The following is a 17,417-nucleotide window of genomic DNA, read 5'->3' as shown; positions in this document are numbered from 1 at the left end:
ATGAGTAATGATCAGAATCAGAAATACTGTATTGATCTCCAGGGGAAATTACAGTTGTTCTATTTTAGAATAAAAAAATATATAAACATAGATAAGAAAGAAAGAAAATACAGATGAAATGTAAATATGTGTGCAAAAATAAATGCAAATTTAAAATTGACTATCAAAGAAATCTCAACTTAAATATAGAGGACATCAGACATACCATTTCATTTTTTAAATGAATACATTTTTACATTTAAACATTTTTAATTAATAAAAAACAATTTTAAGTTCCATGTTCTGTTACTTTTCCTTTTCCTGATGTTTTAGATTTTTGCCGTGGTATCATTTCAGTATCGGTATCGAGATATTAAGGCAGGGTATCGTATCAAAGTCAAAATTTTGGTATCGTGACAACACTAGTGTAGAGGTGAGTGTGTATACAGTAGTTTGGCAGCAGCGCTGTCCCGAAGCTTTGAATACCTTCGAATATTTCTCATCAAAGCTTCGAAGCCCAAAAAATGGTATTCGGCACAGCCCTACTGTATATACACATAATAAAAGAATATAAACACTTCTCATATTTTACTTTTTCCCAACTTCAGAATTTCATGGTACATCACAACAAGTTGAAAATCACCGATAATTACAGAAGTAACTTGCTGTTGAGAAATCTAGCGAGCCAAAGAGACGTGTTTCCTTTGGAGTTAGTGCACCACAAAGATGAAATCGGAAAAATTAATTTATACATTTGACAGTTAATAAGGAAGCGATGCTGTATAATATGCCCAACATGATGCCTATAGTGTTGCTAACATGTTAGCCGAAAAAAAAGTAGGCTGATATAATAATAACACAATTTGGAAATCAACATTTACTGATGATCAATTATTTAGAATCAATCACAGAAGTGTGTGTATACTTTATATCGGTGTCTTGTTTTCAGTTTTTTCTTGGAGTTTACTTTATGTCATAGTTAAAACCTGATAAAGCAGCATTTTATCTTTTTTCTGTATAACTACTGAAAGCAATGTGCTCTTTTAACAGAATTCTATATAACAGCAAAACATGTTATTGTTAAAGCTGTTTTTAGTTTCTCAAGGTCAAAACTCTTGTTTGAAGTGTTGTTCTTTTTATTTTATTATGATGAAAAGGTTGTTAAAATGCCTCAATTAAGAGTTTCAGCATCACATGCCCTCAACGCTGCGTTTCAGGTCTTTCCAAGAAGCAGTGCCTCGGGGGAAAGCAGTGGTGCAGAGTTTAAATCTTGGACCACACTACTGTTTTCCTGCTTGTAGTTCTGCGTCGTCCCGTTGTATTGGTTATAGTTTATCTATTTTTTTCTTCTCCCCCCTGACAGCAGTCATCATTTCTGACCGGAACACACACGCATACATGCGCTAAGTGTGACTTTATCCTCTCTAATATCTGTAGCAGATGTGATAGCCTTCATGTACACGTGTTGAAGCGTGTTTGTCCTCCTGTCTCTTCTTTTCCCTTTTCTCTCTTCTTTCTTTCTCAATTTCCTCCTTTTGCTCATCTGGTATTTTTCTCATGCAAAAACACTTTTTCAGGATGGGTTTCCCCATCGTGTGTTGCATTCAGTGTGCAACTCCGGGGTCTGAAAAGTGAAGCCAATGCGAAAGTGCCTTAAACTTGCATTCTTTCTAATAGCCAGCAGGGGGCGACTCCTCTGGTTGCAAAAAGAAGTCTGATTGTATAGAAGTCTATGAGAAAATGACCCTACTTCTCACTTGATTTATTACCTAAGTAAACACTGTAAACATGAGTTTATGGTCTCAATCGCTAGTTTCAAGTCTTCTTCAATACAGCATGATGTTCATTTAGTAAATTATGGTCCCATTTAGAGTCAAATAAACCATAAAGCAGGGGATGCTTTAGGGCATGGCTACCTTTTGATTGACAGGTCACCACCACGGCGTTATCCGGTCTGGTTGTTGTCCGTGTTTTCCTCTTAGAACTTTAATCCTTTCACAGTGTGTTTTCACAAAAGTTAGTTAAAACCTTTTTGCTCCACCCTCTCGTGTCTGTTTGCAAAAACAGACGTCACGGTGACTCCGTCCACTTCATATAAACAGTCTATGGTTGTATTGAATAGCATTGTTCTCTGCTCAGGTCAAATGGCACAGCAACTTGCAGCCAATGAAAATATTTTGGGGCAAAGAGAAGCTCATCACTCACTGAAAACACATGAAAGCAGAGGCTTTCATCCACACACAGCATACCTGGAAAATATGTTTGAAAGCTGACAACCATCTTCCAAAGTGTTGATTGGTCAGTAACCACTCCAAAAACAACCATTATCTCTCCGCCACTGCTCAGGGGGAATATTCCATGCCCTCTCAGAAGTCAATCACCATTTAATGTCTTTTAAATCTGACAGCCATAACACACCGGAGCCAACCTCAACAAACTACCGCCTGTGCTCCTCAGATAAGGGATTGCACGCTAGACCTTTGATACTGTGCAACGTTTAATGTAATGGAATAAAATAATGTTTTTAAGTGAACTTTGAACCCCATTCTTGGCTTAAATACAAACAGGATAAGCGTATTTAGGTGTCTTGTGATAGATGTATTGCATAATGATAAAGTCTCTTGTGGGTTATACTATTCCCGTCCTGGAGGAATGATGGGGATTAATTAGAGTGATATGTTATGTTTTACTATGAGGCAGAGTTGTACATTACGTGTTGAAAACGAGTAGCCTGGCTGCTACTGGATATCATCAATTTTTCTCTCCGAGTCAAAACTGACAGTTGTAATCAGTTTTAGGCAAACACTGAAAAGGGCAGCTCCGGTTCTGCTGTTGGGCTTCACGGAAAGAGCGATCCATTTCGAAAATGAATGTCAAAATCTCATAACTGGAGTAATGATTAATTGGCAACACACATACAAAAAAGACCCTCTCCATTCATTAAACCTCATCTGTTTTCCACCTGGTTTATTGTGGTGCTGAGCCAGTTATGATTATACTTTTTCCTTTTTTTGTTATTTTACACAGATGGACTATAATTCGTGTTCAAACAACACATTAAAATCTGAGCACCATAATTGGCTTTGAGTATGAAAATGAAACTCTATTCCTTGTGAAAGATTTTATCTGAGCAACATTTGAAGCAAATTCTAACTTGTCCGCCACGCAGGTAATTGGATTAATACTCAGTTTCAAATGATCCAGAATATACCAGTGATGATTGGTTTTACAAATGTGTACAGCAGGCTTTTCCAAATCTAACACAGCAGATATGGGTACTATTTCAAGCAGTGGTGGAGGAAGTATTCAGAACCTTTACTTAAGTAAAATGACTAATATAACAATACTCCATTAGACGTAAAAATCCTGCATTGGATGTACTTACAGTATTAAAAGTAAAGTCCACATATTTGCTATGTAAAGATATAGAGGAGTAATGTCTACCTGAGCAGAGAATGAAGTCTTAATCCTTCTGTGTGTGTTGTAATCCGAGCTTCTCCGTGCTTTGTTTACATAGCCGGGCCGGCTGCGTGTGACTTTTATGCGAGTCCCACTGGCTCACTAACCGCCACCACTCTGCACTCCGCTCATATTATAGTAACCGCTGAAAACGCCATCCCAGCCCATGACGTCACCACGAAAGCATAGCGCCCACCCTCCTGTTCCACAACAGGTAAACACTGTTAGCTCTGTCAGCACTGTTGCCATTGTTTGCACTGTTGGTGCTGTTAGCACCGTTAGCTGCTAGCTACCGGCTCAGTCATCGCCATTTTGAGAGCCATGTGGAGGCAATCCCTCGGTCATAGATATTATCCTAATTTGGAATTTGGCACCTTAAGTACAAATTTGAGTTACAAACGTGAACTTCACTTGGAGCATTTCCATTTTATGCAACTTTATACATCTACACCACTACACTATATGAACACATAAATATTGTACTTTTTTTTAAATGTTTTTTTAAATATGATGCATTTTTAAATATTATAATACCTGCTATTTACACAAAAATGCGTAAAAAAAATGTAATAATACTCGAATAATATGATATTTAATACTATAACACACACACATACACACCAATTTTCTACATTATGAGTGCTCTGAATACTTGATGATTTAAGCACATTCTACTTTTAATACTGACATACTTTTACTCCAGTAACATTCTCAATACAGGACTTCTTCATGGAGTCTGACATGTTGTTGTACCACCATGTTTCAACAGCAGCCCTGAACCAACCAACCAAACACTGCCTCTAGAGAGAGCTTTACGCGTTTTTACGTTACCTGAAGGCCACCTTAGTTCTCCGACACGCTTGGAAAAGGAGGGGTGAGCGGAGGGGTATTCAGTTGGTTGCAATCTGCAACCTTACCACTAGAAGATGTCACTAAATCCTACACACTGGTCCTTTAAGTATTGAAATAAATACATTTCTATACTTAAGAAAAGTACTTGAGTAAACATACTTTTTTACTTTCCAGCACTGGTTTCAATCCAAATCTAATTACAGTACAAAAAATATGCATTACAAATCCAATTTAGATATTTATGGTGCAGTATATTAATACTCTACACATGACTGATGTTTCCACTCACTTGTTTAATGCCAGTGGACTGGTATTTTCTCTCTTTCCCCCTCACCTGCTTCTGTCCACAATATGTTGTTTTTGACATTTCATCAGATTTTAACAGTTGCTGTTCCAGCTGGCTCCACCAAACTTTCTCTGTTACTCAAATCTTCCATTAGTTTGATTAAGTAGATCTGGATCATGTGGGGAAGCTTTTGCTATAAAAGAATGTGATATGATTCATGTTTTTGGATTGCTGTGGTTTCCATAACACCTTTATTCAATCTCTCACAATTCCTGAGCAAATATTTGGTCTTTTATTCTTTGTCCGTATACATAAAAAACTTACACAGTAACTTTTAATGAATTCTGATGAATACCAAAAGGGTGTAAAAAAAACAGTAAGATGTTTTAAGAACACGAATAAACAAACAAAATGTAGCCTTCAGAAGCTGTTACATTATGAAATACAAATCTCACGATTGAAAATGAACAGACCTATACACACCTTAAGTGCCCATTCTTACAGTTTGCTTTGCAGCTTGTGCTTTGGTCCAATGTCACTGGTTTGACCGTGCGTGTGCATTATTGATGAGATAAATAACACTGGGTGAGGACCTGTCTCTGGGATAGTTGGGAATAGTACAAGGACACTTTAGGACATGAGTTACACTAAGCAAGAGCACACATGCTTCTTTTTCCCCTCATATACAAACTGCTTTATATAAAAAAGTGCATTGTAATGATATACATTGAGTTGTTTAAAAAGTATTATATTCTCTTTCTGTGAAGCTGTAATAAATTCGTAGTGGTGTCATTTCATTTGGGCAGGCAAAAGTCTGTTTTTAAGGGCGAGACCAGTGAATGTAAGAGCCTGCAGCAGGATGCAGAAGGGTTGCCCTCGGTAACAATGTCTCCTACTCCTCCTGTGTTACCACTTCCCGGGGATGGGCACCCCGCATTCATACCAGCCCACGAATGGATGGGCTGTGCGTCGGCCAATGACTCCAAATGCAACGGGCTCCTGTCTGTAGGCGCGATAAAATCCTGCAAAAGAAAGAAATGATAATGCTGTTTAGGAGACTTGAATGCAATGAAGAGTGAGCATGTCTGGATATAATCATCATTTAGCACTTGTTAGCAATTACTTAGTTCTTTCTCTGCCTGACTTCATGACAATTCAACAAAAAGAGCCACTTGCATCTGAAATGAGGTTTGTGGTGTTCTATATTTTTCTTATTTCAGCAAATCCCATGAAAAGACAATGACTTGATCCTACTAGTATTGTCTGTGTGTCCAAAGCCTGATGAAGCTTATTCCTCTGTGCCATAGAGCTGTTGTTGACCAAAAACTATTAAAAACACATCAGTGAGCCACACTGTTGCACTGGGTGACCTGTTCCTTATAATGAACAAGGGCATGTGGTTCATTTTGAATCAATCCCACATACACCATCCTGCTGCTGTAAATACCAGTGGACAACTCCGGGGTCTGAAAAGTGAAGCCAATGAGGAAGTGCCTTAAACTTGCATTCTTCTAACAGCCAGCAGGGGGCGACTCCTCTGGTTGCAAAAAGAGGTCTGATTGTATAGAAGTCAATGAGAAAATGAGCCTACTTCTCACTTGATTTATTACCTCAGTAAACATTGTAAACATGTGTTTATAGTCACAATTGCTAGTTTCAAGTCTTCTTCAATACAGCATGATGTTCATTTAGTAAATTATGGTCCCATTTAGAGTCAAATAGACCATAAAGCAGGGTGTGCTTTAGGGCGTGGCTACCTTGAGATTGACAGATTGCTACCACAGCGTTGTCTTTTCGTCTTACAAATTTAACCCTTTCACAGTGTGTTTTCAGTTCATGCTAAAAATGTCTTATTCAGCGTTCAGTTGTACTTAGTTCCACCCTCTCGTGTCACTTCTGGTTGCAAAAAAACAAGATGGTGACGGCCAAAAACCATGATGGCGACGGCCAAAATGTAAAACTCGAGGCTTCAAAACGTCAGTCCAGAAACCAGTGGGTGACATTACAGTGACTACATCCACTTCTTAAATACTACCAAAATGCACTATTCAATACTGTAACAGTAATGTTTGCTAAAAACTACATTGCCCAGCCTTTTTAGGAAATGACTGAGCTTGAATTGAAACTATATATTTGTGACCCATTCAATAGGCTTGACACTGAGTGCCATAAACAGGATAGGAAAGTCAAAGTATTGACAGACGAGCTGATGCATCATCAGTTTTAATCTTTTCATTGGCTTTGTTGACGATAAGAAAAATATAGAATTGGTCCAGCCTTAACTTTTAAATATAAGCCAACACAAACTACTTCTACAACATTGCAAGTCAGTTTCCAAAAAGCAAAGCACAGGGTATGTTACTGGGAAATCAAACCCAGTGGGCAAAAGGTAAGCAAATATTGGAAGTTGTGAAAGATTAAATTGTGAATTTTGTCTTTCGAAACGTTGCTGTGTAACAGTGGACTCTCAAGTCTTGGATGTCAAACACAATAACAAGAGAAGGTTTTCATAACACCTTCTACCTTCAACTAGATAACCTTATTAGGCCAATGTACGTAACTTTGAAAGAAAAATAAAGCTAACTACCAATGAATGATGCTCACATTGATTACTCATCCCAAGCAAATTTCAAGTATTCTCGTTATGTACTGATATGAGCTGAAAACAATTATCGCTAGGAAGTTGTGGCATTGATCTAAGAAGTTATGGTATAATTAGGAAAATGGCCTGCAGTAATAAAAAGCATGTGAGATTTGGTGCTAAAACTTGCAAAACCCTGGTGGGTCCTTTAACAAGTATTCATTTAAACACTACTCTGCATCTGTGTTCTGCATTGATAAAGATCTATGCAGCTGGTCCATTTAGGAGCCAGAGAGCCAGACAGAATGGAAAGATGTGATAATCGGTTACGTCTAAATATCAAGGCCATAAATGTGCAACTTGTTCACCTTGTGCTGAGGGCAGATTATTTGAGAGGTAGAACGGACCGGTCCTTCCGTCCCTGTAGGAGTCCACAAACTGGCAATGGTCCTCTCCCTGGCCAAAGGTATCTCCTATACTGTAAAAGGGCTCTGGGGAGAGAAAAGGGGAAGTGGGAATCATAATTATGATTTTTTTTATGATAGCGCTGTAAAAAGTATTGATTATATCTGGTTTTAAATCGGACATTACCTCTAAGACCGTCTCCCATGAAGATCTTGTATCGCAGAGAGTTACACAAAACCACGCCCACAAACTTCCTGTACCATGTCCGCTTGACGTACTGGCTGCCCTTACAGCTGCTGTGGGCCGAGTTATACTTGAAGGTAAAGGGGATCCAGATTGGCTCTCCACCTGAGGAACAGGAGGAGGAGATGCATCATGTTGTGGCGATAAAATATGCATCCTATGTAAGACACATCTTGTATACATAGCAGAAGGTGAACTCTGTAAAGCTGAACGAAAACAATGAAATCCAAGGTTAACAGTTGTGTTATGGTTAGATATTAAATGGTCTGTTCCTAAGGTAGCCAGAAGGCAGCCAAGTCCAGTTCATATCTTGTAACAACCTAGATGATGATTTATACAACTATTGGTTTATGAAGCTCTGAATGGTTTACGTTTGATCTGTCTATCCTTTATGAACCACCCAGACCTCTCAGAGTGTCTGGAACAGGTCTGCCCACCGTGAAGCGTTCAGTTTTTATGCCTCACATAACTGAAACAAACTCCCAGAAAACTTAAGGTTGGCTCCAACTCTCAGTTTTTTTAAATCAAGGTTTACAACTTTTCTGTTTGCCAATATCTTTTTAAGATTTCTGATTATTCATTTATATTTTGCGCTTCACTGAAATTAGTTTTATCCTGTTTGATGGGTTTTATTCAATTTAGCTTATCTTCTATCATATTTTACTCTTGTAAAATTATATATATATATGTGTCTTTTATATATTGCCTTGTGTTTCTTTTGTATCTTGTCTTAGTGGTTTTATATATCTCATGTAAAGCACTTTGAATTGCCTTCTTGAAAGGACTAGCAAGGATTCAAGGAGGGAAACAGATGATACACCTAACTTCCTAAAACATATCTTTGAGATTTCTGTGCTGCGGTTTCTTAATACTTATTGGCCAACATATACACAATATCAGAGTGACGTTTGCCTATACACAGTAGCAAATTGAGAAACTCTTGCGAGATGGTCAGGGTTAGGCATTGAACTCGAATGGTTAAGGTTAGGATAGGTAGCTGGGCAAGTTTTCGCAATTTGGGGGTTACCTTCCAGACACCACCAGTAGCAATCACAGGAGGGCTACTGATCGGAAATGGTCGAGGAGTGAAAATCCACAAAATTGATATCCTTGTTCAACAGATGTAGCCTCTCTCTTTAAAACCTCAGTGAAGCATGGGTAAGACATGGCTTGCTTGTGCACCTTAAATTAGAGACGTGCAGTCGGTGTATGGACTTACCAGGTGGTCTTTCGATGAGAAGAGGATCGTCTGAAAGAAAGAATGCGATCATTTCACAAGGGAGGAAAAGCACACAGGCAGCACTGCAGATTTAATGCATTCACCTGACTTTGAGAATGAAAGCCCTATAATGCACATAATGCAGATTACATCTGGTAGTCGGCTTTTACCGCAAGGATGGTTTTATATTTGAATATATTGCATTGCAAAACAATGAATGTCACCATGACAGTTTCGTTGCATGCTGCAGTACAGCAGAAAATCTAAATCCAGTTTGAGTGCGAAACTGTAGTCAATGAGGCGTCTCAAAGTTTATCTTTGCAGGCGTTGACAGGATACACACCTGATTCGGTGACATAGGTGAGTGTATCGCTGACGGGTCCCAAACCAAACACATTCTTGGCCTGCACTTTAAAGTAGTACCTGAATGAAAGCAAACAACAGCATAAGGATTTAGTGAGAGATTTAGTAGTCATTCTGCCAGTGTTGTTGTGACTGCGTGAAGGTGAGGAAAATGTTAATGACCATAGCAGATGACTGGGCATGCTTCAGTCAGGCTGATTTAAGAGTAGTCTGTTTTATATTCATATGAATCCAAAGTGAGCGCAGCACAATAAAATGGCTATTTGGCTCGTGTTGAAGGGAGAAGGAGAGTGGAGGGAAGGGCTGCGAGGGGAAAAAGAGACATCTAGACAAGTGGAGATTGAGGAGATACAGGATAGAGGATAAGAATGAGAGACAGAAAAAAAGAGGGAGGTGGAAAAAGTAAAGCACAGGGATAGATGTATGCTGAAAGAGAAGGGATAAATGGGAGGTTGAAAAAGAGGAATAGTCCTCAAAAGAGACATTTGTCACAGAGAGCTTTAATATGGCAGTGAGTTCACATTGTCTCCAGGAGGTGGATGAAGTTATTAAATCCTATCAGATTAAAAACTAAGCCACAAATGTCAACTTTGAGTGTGCAAACTTTTCCACTGTAGCTGGCTGATGTGTTCGTGCAAGTGTGTGTTCATTAATCCAGTATTGTGCGCATATGTGCTTTCCTCCAGTCTGCAAGGTCGCATACAGTAAGTTCATGGTCCGTCAATTCCTAGCCAGAAACTTTCACCATGTACAGCCACGAGGCCTGGATCCAATCACCACAGCCACGTGACAACGGTGACCAAAATACATATCAGAAAGAGAGAGGGAGACGGAGAGGGAGAGGGAGAGGACTCGGCAAGGCAGCTGCAGTGAGATGATGTAATGATAGAAGAAACTGGAGAAGAAATTGGAGAAGGTAGAAAAAAAAAGAAAATGTGAGTCAGAATATAAAAACAGAGAAAAGACCACAAAATACAACATGGAGCCAAGATAGCCATTTGAACCTTTCAATACATATTGAGAGCTCTCAGTTTCAGTCAGAGTATCGATCCTCTCATCTTCTCTTGAGATGAAAATCTATGTGGCAACTGCACAAGCACTTTGAGCCTAATTCAGCCTCAGTATATATGATAGTTCAGCCACAAAAACTAACAAACGATTATAAACTGAAGTCGATTATAAACTGTAAACTATTCTAGGGCATGTAATGACACTCATATTTTTGAAAAGAAGTGGAAAAACAAGTATGGAGATTTCAAATTCACAAGTTAACTATTTGTATCTTATCTATAACAATTATTTAATCCGAGATCAAGATCCCTTTTGCAAAAGAGACCTGAATACAGCAGAAGAAATAGGTACAAAGAGAAGACTAGGGCTACGACGAGCAATTACTTTCATTATCAATTAATCTGATGATTATTTTCTTGATTAATGGATAAATTTTTTGGTCTATAAAACATCAAAGAACAGTGAAAATGGATCCTGGAGCCCAAGGTGACGTCATCTAGTTTGGTCCAACCAACAAAGAGAATTAATTGCCTGAAAAACAGGTGACGAGTGACCATTGCCTGAAAGTTGAACTGCAGCGGAATCATGATATATTTGGCATTTTTGCTTGAAAAATTAGTTAAACGATTAATTGATTTTGAGAACGTGCATCTCTATGAAGATTAAAAGTCCAATGGGATGAGATTTTCAAGTTTTTAAAGTCCTTTGAAATTCACTCCATTTCTCAGTTTTATGAGAAGGAAATCTTGTGGATCCAAGGAAATTTGTCCACATGTGAGTGCACATATGTGTGTGTTTAGGACTATAGTAGCTCAGTTGTTCTGGCAGACAGAAGGAGCCTGCAGCATGGGAAATGCCAACACTGTCGCATAAACTATCCCAGGATCAACTGTAACCACGAGAGATGCACTATCATGAATACAAACTGGTTGCCAGGGGAGGGAATCCCTCTTTGCAGACTCTTGGAAAACTTTACCCAATGCACACAGCTCTGTTTGTGTTCAGCAGCAGGTGTTTGGTTTCCTAAAGGCCCAGGACGAGACACCTATCATAACACCTCAAGCTGATTCGTGCCTCCACTGGGCCAGAGGATACTTATGTCCCTGATCAACTCACATCTGAAACTGTTTTTCCACCAGATTCTTATCTGACATACAGCTAGCACGTTTAAGGCGAATGGCAGGCAATTTATTCCCATTCTGATCCTTTAGTCCCACGTAAAATTATTCAAACAGTACATTTGCTAAAAGCATTTTTACATGTATCATTGACACTTACGGCTTTCAAGCAAAAGGGGCTTAATGCACAGCTGTAAAAGGAGCCAGATATCTGGGGGTTTTGGGTGAGAACTCTCCCTTCCTCTCTTGGGTCCATGTGCTAAGAGATATTCTCGTGCATTTATTTTGAAAACCTTAACCCCGTGTCTCGTAAGACAGGGTTTTGGAAACGCGCTCTAATAACTGAAACAGACCGAGGTGACTGTATCTGTGTGGAAGTGTCAGATAATCTCTGCTGTATTTATGTTCCGTTGAATTTTCCAAGATCTCTTAGAGTTTTACAACATGTCACATTTTGGTGCAGGTTCAACAGTGTTTCTTGACATGCCTCCATTTAGCCTAACAGATTTCCTGATCTCTTATACAGACATTACAGTATCAGTATCCAACTCACACTCTGCTTAGATCAGTATCAGCCTGGTTCAATATCACAACTGGCAACATATTCCCACATAAACATGGAATAGAACCAACAAACACGTATACATACATGCATACATGAACTCACAACACAGACATCCAGACAAGATGCATGTTCTGTGCATTATGTGATGACAGCATAATGATATAAACACTCAGCCGCAGCCAAGCACCTGCACCTCAGGCAATAACCTCATCATAAACATTACATGCAGGTCAGGGCAAGAGATCTTTCAACCAAGCAAATCTTTGTTTGGAAGTTCAGGTTGTCTTTCTCTATGACTCCCATGTGTGAGATGATACTGTGAATCACTGAGCCTGAAAGCATTGTGCACATGCTCACGCCAACGTCTCTCTAAGAGTGTGGCTGCGTCTAAAATTCCATACCAACATGTTATTTAGAACGCTAAAAACAGTATGTGAGATTTTACGTATGTCTGAAACCTTAGTATGAAACCAGTTGTAAGCGAATTGCATACTATTTACTAACGGCGGCATAAATATCCCACAATGCAATGCGGTAGTGACGACAATGTTCATAACATTGTCATTGACAGCTCTGCAACATCAACGCTTCAATTTAAGTGTAAGTATAATATTTCACTTTGCTAGGAGTACTAGTTCAGACTTTATGATTCTAGCACCGGTTACCATGGTTACATGTCTCCAACCGGCAAGTTGACTCTCAGGAAGTGACGACGTAAATTACTGCTCAGTGCGTCCAAAGAGATACACACTACTGTTTATTCACACAAAAGTATGTTGAACGATAGTACACATATTGGGTATGTAGTGTATAGTATGTGATTTTAGACGCAGCCTGTGTATTATGTACGTAATACGTATTAGTATGCATGCACACACAATGATATAATCACAGGTGGGTTATGTGTTACCTGGAGTTGGGTTTGAGATTCTCCACAGGCAGGTGTGTCCCGCTGGAGGGTCTAGTGGACCATCTATTGTTGAGGACATCGTCATATGAAGCACTGTGGACCATGTAGCCTGCAGGGAACAATACAGGATAAAAGGGAGAACTCAGTAGTTGATATAAACATAGACAATGTCTGACAGTGACTCTTAGTCTCAAGTGAAACACAATACCCCGAGGTTCAACATTAAAGGAATACTTTGACATTTTGAGACACTTTTTTTTTAACTAAGAGTTAGAAGAGACCGTTGATACCACTCTCATGTCTATAAGTAAATATGAAGCTAGCACCAGCAGCCAGTCAGCTCAGCTTAGCACAAAAACTGGAAACAGTAGGGCTGGGCAATATATCGTTATTACATCAATATTGTTATATGAGACTAGATATCGTCTTAGATTTTGGATTCTAATATTGTATTATGGCATAAATGTTGTCTTTTCCTGGTTTTAACAATTGCGTGATGAATTACCAGACTGTTCTAGCTGTTATTTACCTTTACCCACTTAGTCATTATTACTGATTATTTATCAAAAATCTCATTGTGTAAATATTAGACAATACTGTTGCAATATCTTCAAGGTATTTGGTCAAAAATATTGTGATATTTTATCTTCTCTTTATATCTCCAGCCCTTTGAAACAGCTAGTTTGGCTCTGTCCAAAGGTAACAAACCCACCAGGTGTTTTACTTTATCAACCTTGGACTCACATGACCTACGACTATTTATAAAATATGAACATTTACTTTATGCGTTCAGTTATTTTGTGAGAGTAGGTGGTCTCCCATATACATTTATGTGAAGAGAAACTGCCGCCCTGGCATTTTCTATAACTCATGCTGACTGTCCTCCAACCTGCCTGTGTGTTTTCTTCTTCTTCTCAGTCACGCACACTAATCCGTAGAATCCGGTAAGCAACCTCAGGTCACGCGGCTCTCGCTCACTCACTTTAAAACTATGGAGAGCAGCTCTGCCGCACATCAAACTACCAACTGTTTCTATTGCACTTTTGAGTCTGAGTTTCTATTTGTACTGGAGCCGCACCAACACAGCTGGCGGCTGACAGGAGAGAAGGGAAATACTAGCTACTTTGTTTTTCTTCTTTTGGTTTTTCATTCCTTCTCCATTCTACATTGTTAAACTGAGGTTTGATAGAGTAGTATGTGGACTTCTGCCTACTCTGTATTTTCCTGCTTTAGGTATTAATGTATGTAGTTGGTCCTTTGAGCCAAATACAACACTTGTAATACTGAATAATGAGTACGATTTGTCCAAAACCTTTAACTAAAAGGTCCTCTATGCATCAGAGTAAAAGGAACCAGAAGTTGGGTTCAGGTAAAAACTCAAGCCAATGTCCCTCATCTCTTGAGTCCACTTGCTAACAGCTGTTTCCATCCACTTGTTTTTGAAAGCCGTGACCCATAACTCGTAAGACATGGTTGTGAAAACACGCTCTAATAACTAAAACAGCACCTTGTGATTGTATCTGCATGTGTGAACTTTACCTGCATATGTGTGTGTGTCAGATGTCTGCTGTATTTACAGTGCACGTCTTTGCAATGTGGTTTATAAGGAAATTCACAAAAAACGTTAATCTAAAAGTTAAAAGTTCTCAGAGCCAACTTATCTTTGATATCACACATAACAGCAGAGAAACGGTACATCAGCGTCACAACACTTAATAGAAATGAGTTTCTGGAATGCACCGTGGTATGTAAGATAAAACTAAAAGTATTTGAAATGGGAGAAAATAGCGATTAGGTGCCAAAATGTCCAGACCAATTAAGTGCAAAAATGCATTAAAGTAATAAGTAAAGTGTCAGGATAGTGTGTGTGTGTGTGTGAGCAGAGAGGAAACACCTAGGAGAACAGATGGAAAGAAAGAGGGGAAGAAAACACCAGTGACAGTACAGACCAACTATCTGTTTTACACATCAGTGGACGGACGAACCCGCGGCATGACCAGGAGCTCTTGTTTTCCTGCCAAAGAAAACTTTCAAGCTGGCCAGACTGCTACCTCTGATAGTCCACCACGTCTCATACAGTATGCTGTTATCTTCACTCTCGGTCTGTCCCTTTTTTAACCCATGCGTCACTTTCTACATCATAGGAGTTTTGTTTTTCCCTGAGAAACTGAAGAGAGCTGAAGAGCCCTATTCCATGTGTTCAATGTAGTCTGTTTTTCATGATGTATTCACAATAAACTGCTGGAGCGAGTTCTTAAAACCTGAGTCAGGGGGGGATGCTGGTAACTTGTTAAAGGCATATCCTAAACCACAGCAGATGAAAGGCTGAAACAAAAACATCAGATACGTGTGGACTGTAACGTTCCTCCAATTAAAGGTAGGATTGGCAGTGTTGTTCAGATACATTTTTGTTATTTTGTTGCTCCTCCAGACCAACAGAGGTTTTCCGTGTCTTGTGAAGTGACGGAGCTCTGCAGAGAGTTACGTTGTCTTCTCGTTACCGACCGGGTGCCGGTGTCTCCTCTGCTCTCTCCGGCTGCAGAGCCCCGCTGCTGAAGCCTGCACTGAGGCAGGAAAAGCCAACACTAGGATCAGATCTAAATCATATTCATGGAGAGACCTTAGTCTGGTCAGCTAACATTACTGCCAAGCAGCTGAAATATAGAGTGATATTGTGGTTTTAGCTGTCATGTGTCGCCTCACTGTTTTGAGCGATGCTCGTTCAGGTATATTTAGAGCGAGCAAGCGCTGACTTTCGTTGATTTCACGGCCACAGGTGTCGCTGTTAACAAGCATTTCTGAAAGTTACAAATAGTCCCTTTAAAACAAACACCAAGGATATACTGATTTCTTAGTAAAACATTATTTTAATTCTAATTCAACTTTTAAATTCTGGAAAAACATTTCTTACCTGACACCATGTCATCCTTCAGTGGGCGGCCCCAGTCCAGAATGATGAATGAGTGGCAGCCCTCCATGGCGACCACCGTGAAGTTGCGAGGCTTGTTTTTGGGAGGCTGATTCTGATTGGCTACCAGGCTGTCCTTCTCTATCAGGTCTGCTAGGACGTCGACCTGAAGATACTCCAGAGCCTCCGTCAGGGAGCACGGAGAAGCCGGGTCCTTCCGGATGTAGTTCACATAGGGAGCTGATGGCAGGAAAAAGTGTTGGCAGTTATTTATTTTAACAACATCATTTCCTAAAATAGGCAATTAATAATGAATACAAATATTTATTTTGCATTATTTATTAAAAAAAAAAATCTTCTTGATCATAATTTAAAAAATATTAAACTTTTCCAGATCATACTAATTTAATGGTGACAGACTTATTCAGTCATTCTGAAATAATTTGCAGTTTGTTCGTCATTTTTAAAAGGGGTATCAGAAGTTGGCATGCTGGCTGTTGTGAACGCCCTCCTATATTTCCTTTGTTTCCTCTCCTCCTCTTTTTGTCTCTTTTTGTTTGTTTCAACAACTCTGGAAATGCCAACTGGACCTACAGCTGTGAATACTTCAGAGATCCCACAATTCCTAGTCTGACTGTGATTTGGAGGGAACCACTGGAGCCTGGAGTCGCTCCCACCTCCCCAGATGATTGGCCCTCTGCGCAGGCCAAGAGTCTCACACGTGTCAGTATCTACGCATCACCACAGACTGTGTGGGTTTAAGCTGTCACAAGCTCCTACTGTATGTGTGTACGCAGTCTTATGTATTACGCATTCATACACTGAAATGCATGCTCTGTCGTCAAGGGGAGCAGATTTATGCGTCTGTTTATGCACAGGGCGCTTGTAAGGCTGCGTTTCTGCACAGCATCCACATGTGCAGGATCAGTGCAGGTTTGTACACACAGAAGATCCAGATGTTTTGCTCTGATCATGTGTCCTTCTGTCTGTCTTGTTGAAAAACCGAATCCAAAAACTTTGACGAAAACTGCCATGTGTGAGCCAGACGTGGATCAAATGACACTGGGAAACAACAACAGGACAGTTCACATAATGTCATCCCTAATATCAGTCTAGTAAAGCATAAATTAGCATTGTAATAGTCCAAACATCCTGGACCTCATTTTCTAGTCCTATGTGGCAAACTCCATCCATCTGGATCTTACTATAAATCAGATTCATGCAACTGCTAAGAATTATTAGTTAATACGTTTTGTCCCACATCTTGCCTTGGGGCTAGATTCATTCAAACTATGCTTGGACAGATAAAGAGACTAAGGGGAAGTCAGACAGTTCATGCAAAGCATGTCAGTAGACTGGCAAGCTGCTGAAATGAACCTAAGATCTATTAAATTAATAAATCGAGAGGAGGATGTCTCCACATTGAGCCAACAAAGCCTTCTTTCTGTGCTGATGTCAGCACTCGCAACTTTTATGATTTCCACCGCTCTCCTGCTCTTGCCTGTTTTTATCTCGGGG

General features: G+C 39.6%; 1 protein-coding gene across 5 annotated transcripts in view; it reads right to left on the bottom strand.

The window, feature by feature from the left end:
* Positions 1-4,845: 4,845 nt before the first annotated feature.
* The window catches only part of fndc1 (fibronectin type III domain containing 1), a 42,488-nt gene continuing 29,916 nt past the window's right edge, over positions 4,846-17,417 (bottom strand). For all 5 annotated transcript variants that reach the window (XM_074615353.1, XM_074615356.1, XM_074615355.1 and 2 more), the window contains 7 exons: positions 15,903-16,139; positions 12,992-13,100; positions 9,368-9,447; positions 9,025-9,054; positions 7,749-7,910; positions 7,526-7,648; positions 4,846-5,598 (listed from right to left, as the gene is read on the bottom strand). In XM_074615353.1, coding sequence (XP_074471454.1) covers positions 5,483-5,598; positions 7,526-7,648; positions 7,749-7,910; positions 9,025-9,054; positions 9,368-9,447; positions 12,992-13,100; positions 15,903-16,139 — 857 coding nt within the window. In that variant the 3' untranslated portion in view covers positions 4,846-5,482. The remainder of the gene's footprint in view (positions 5,599-7,525; positions 7,649-7,748; positions 7,911-9,024; positions 9,055-9,367; positions 9,448-12,991; positions 13,101-15,902; positions 16,140-17,417) is intronic.

The sequence above is a fragment of the Sebastes fasciatus genome, chromosome 18 (genome assembly GCF_043250625.1).
Source record: "Sebastes fasciatus isolate fSebFas1 chromosome 18, fSebFas1.pri, whole genome shotgun sequence".
Lineage (NCBI taxonomy): Eukaryota > Metazoa > Chordata > Actinopteri > Perciformes > Sebastidae > Sebastes > Sebastes fasciatus.
This window is presented reverse-complemented; position numbering and strand designations above follow the sequence as displayed.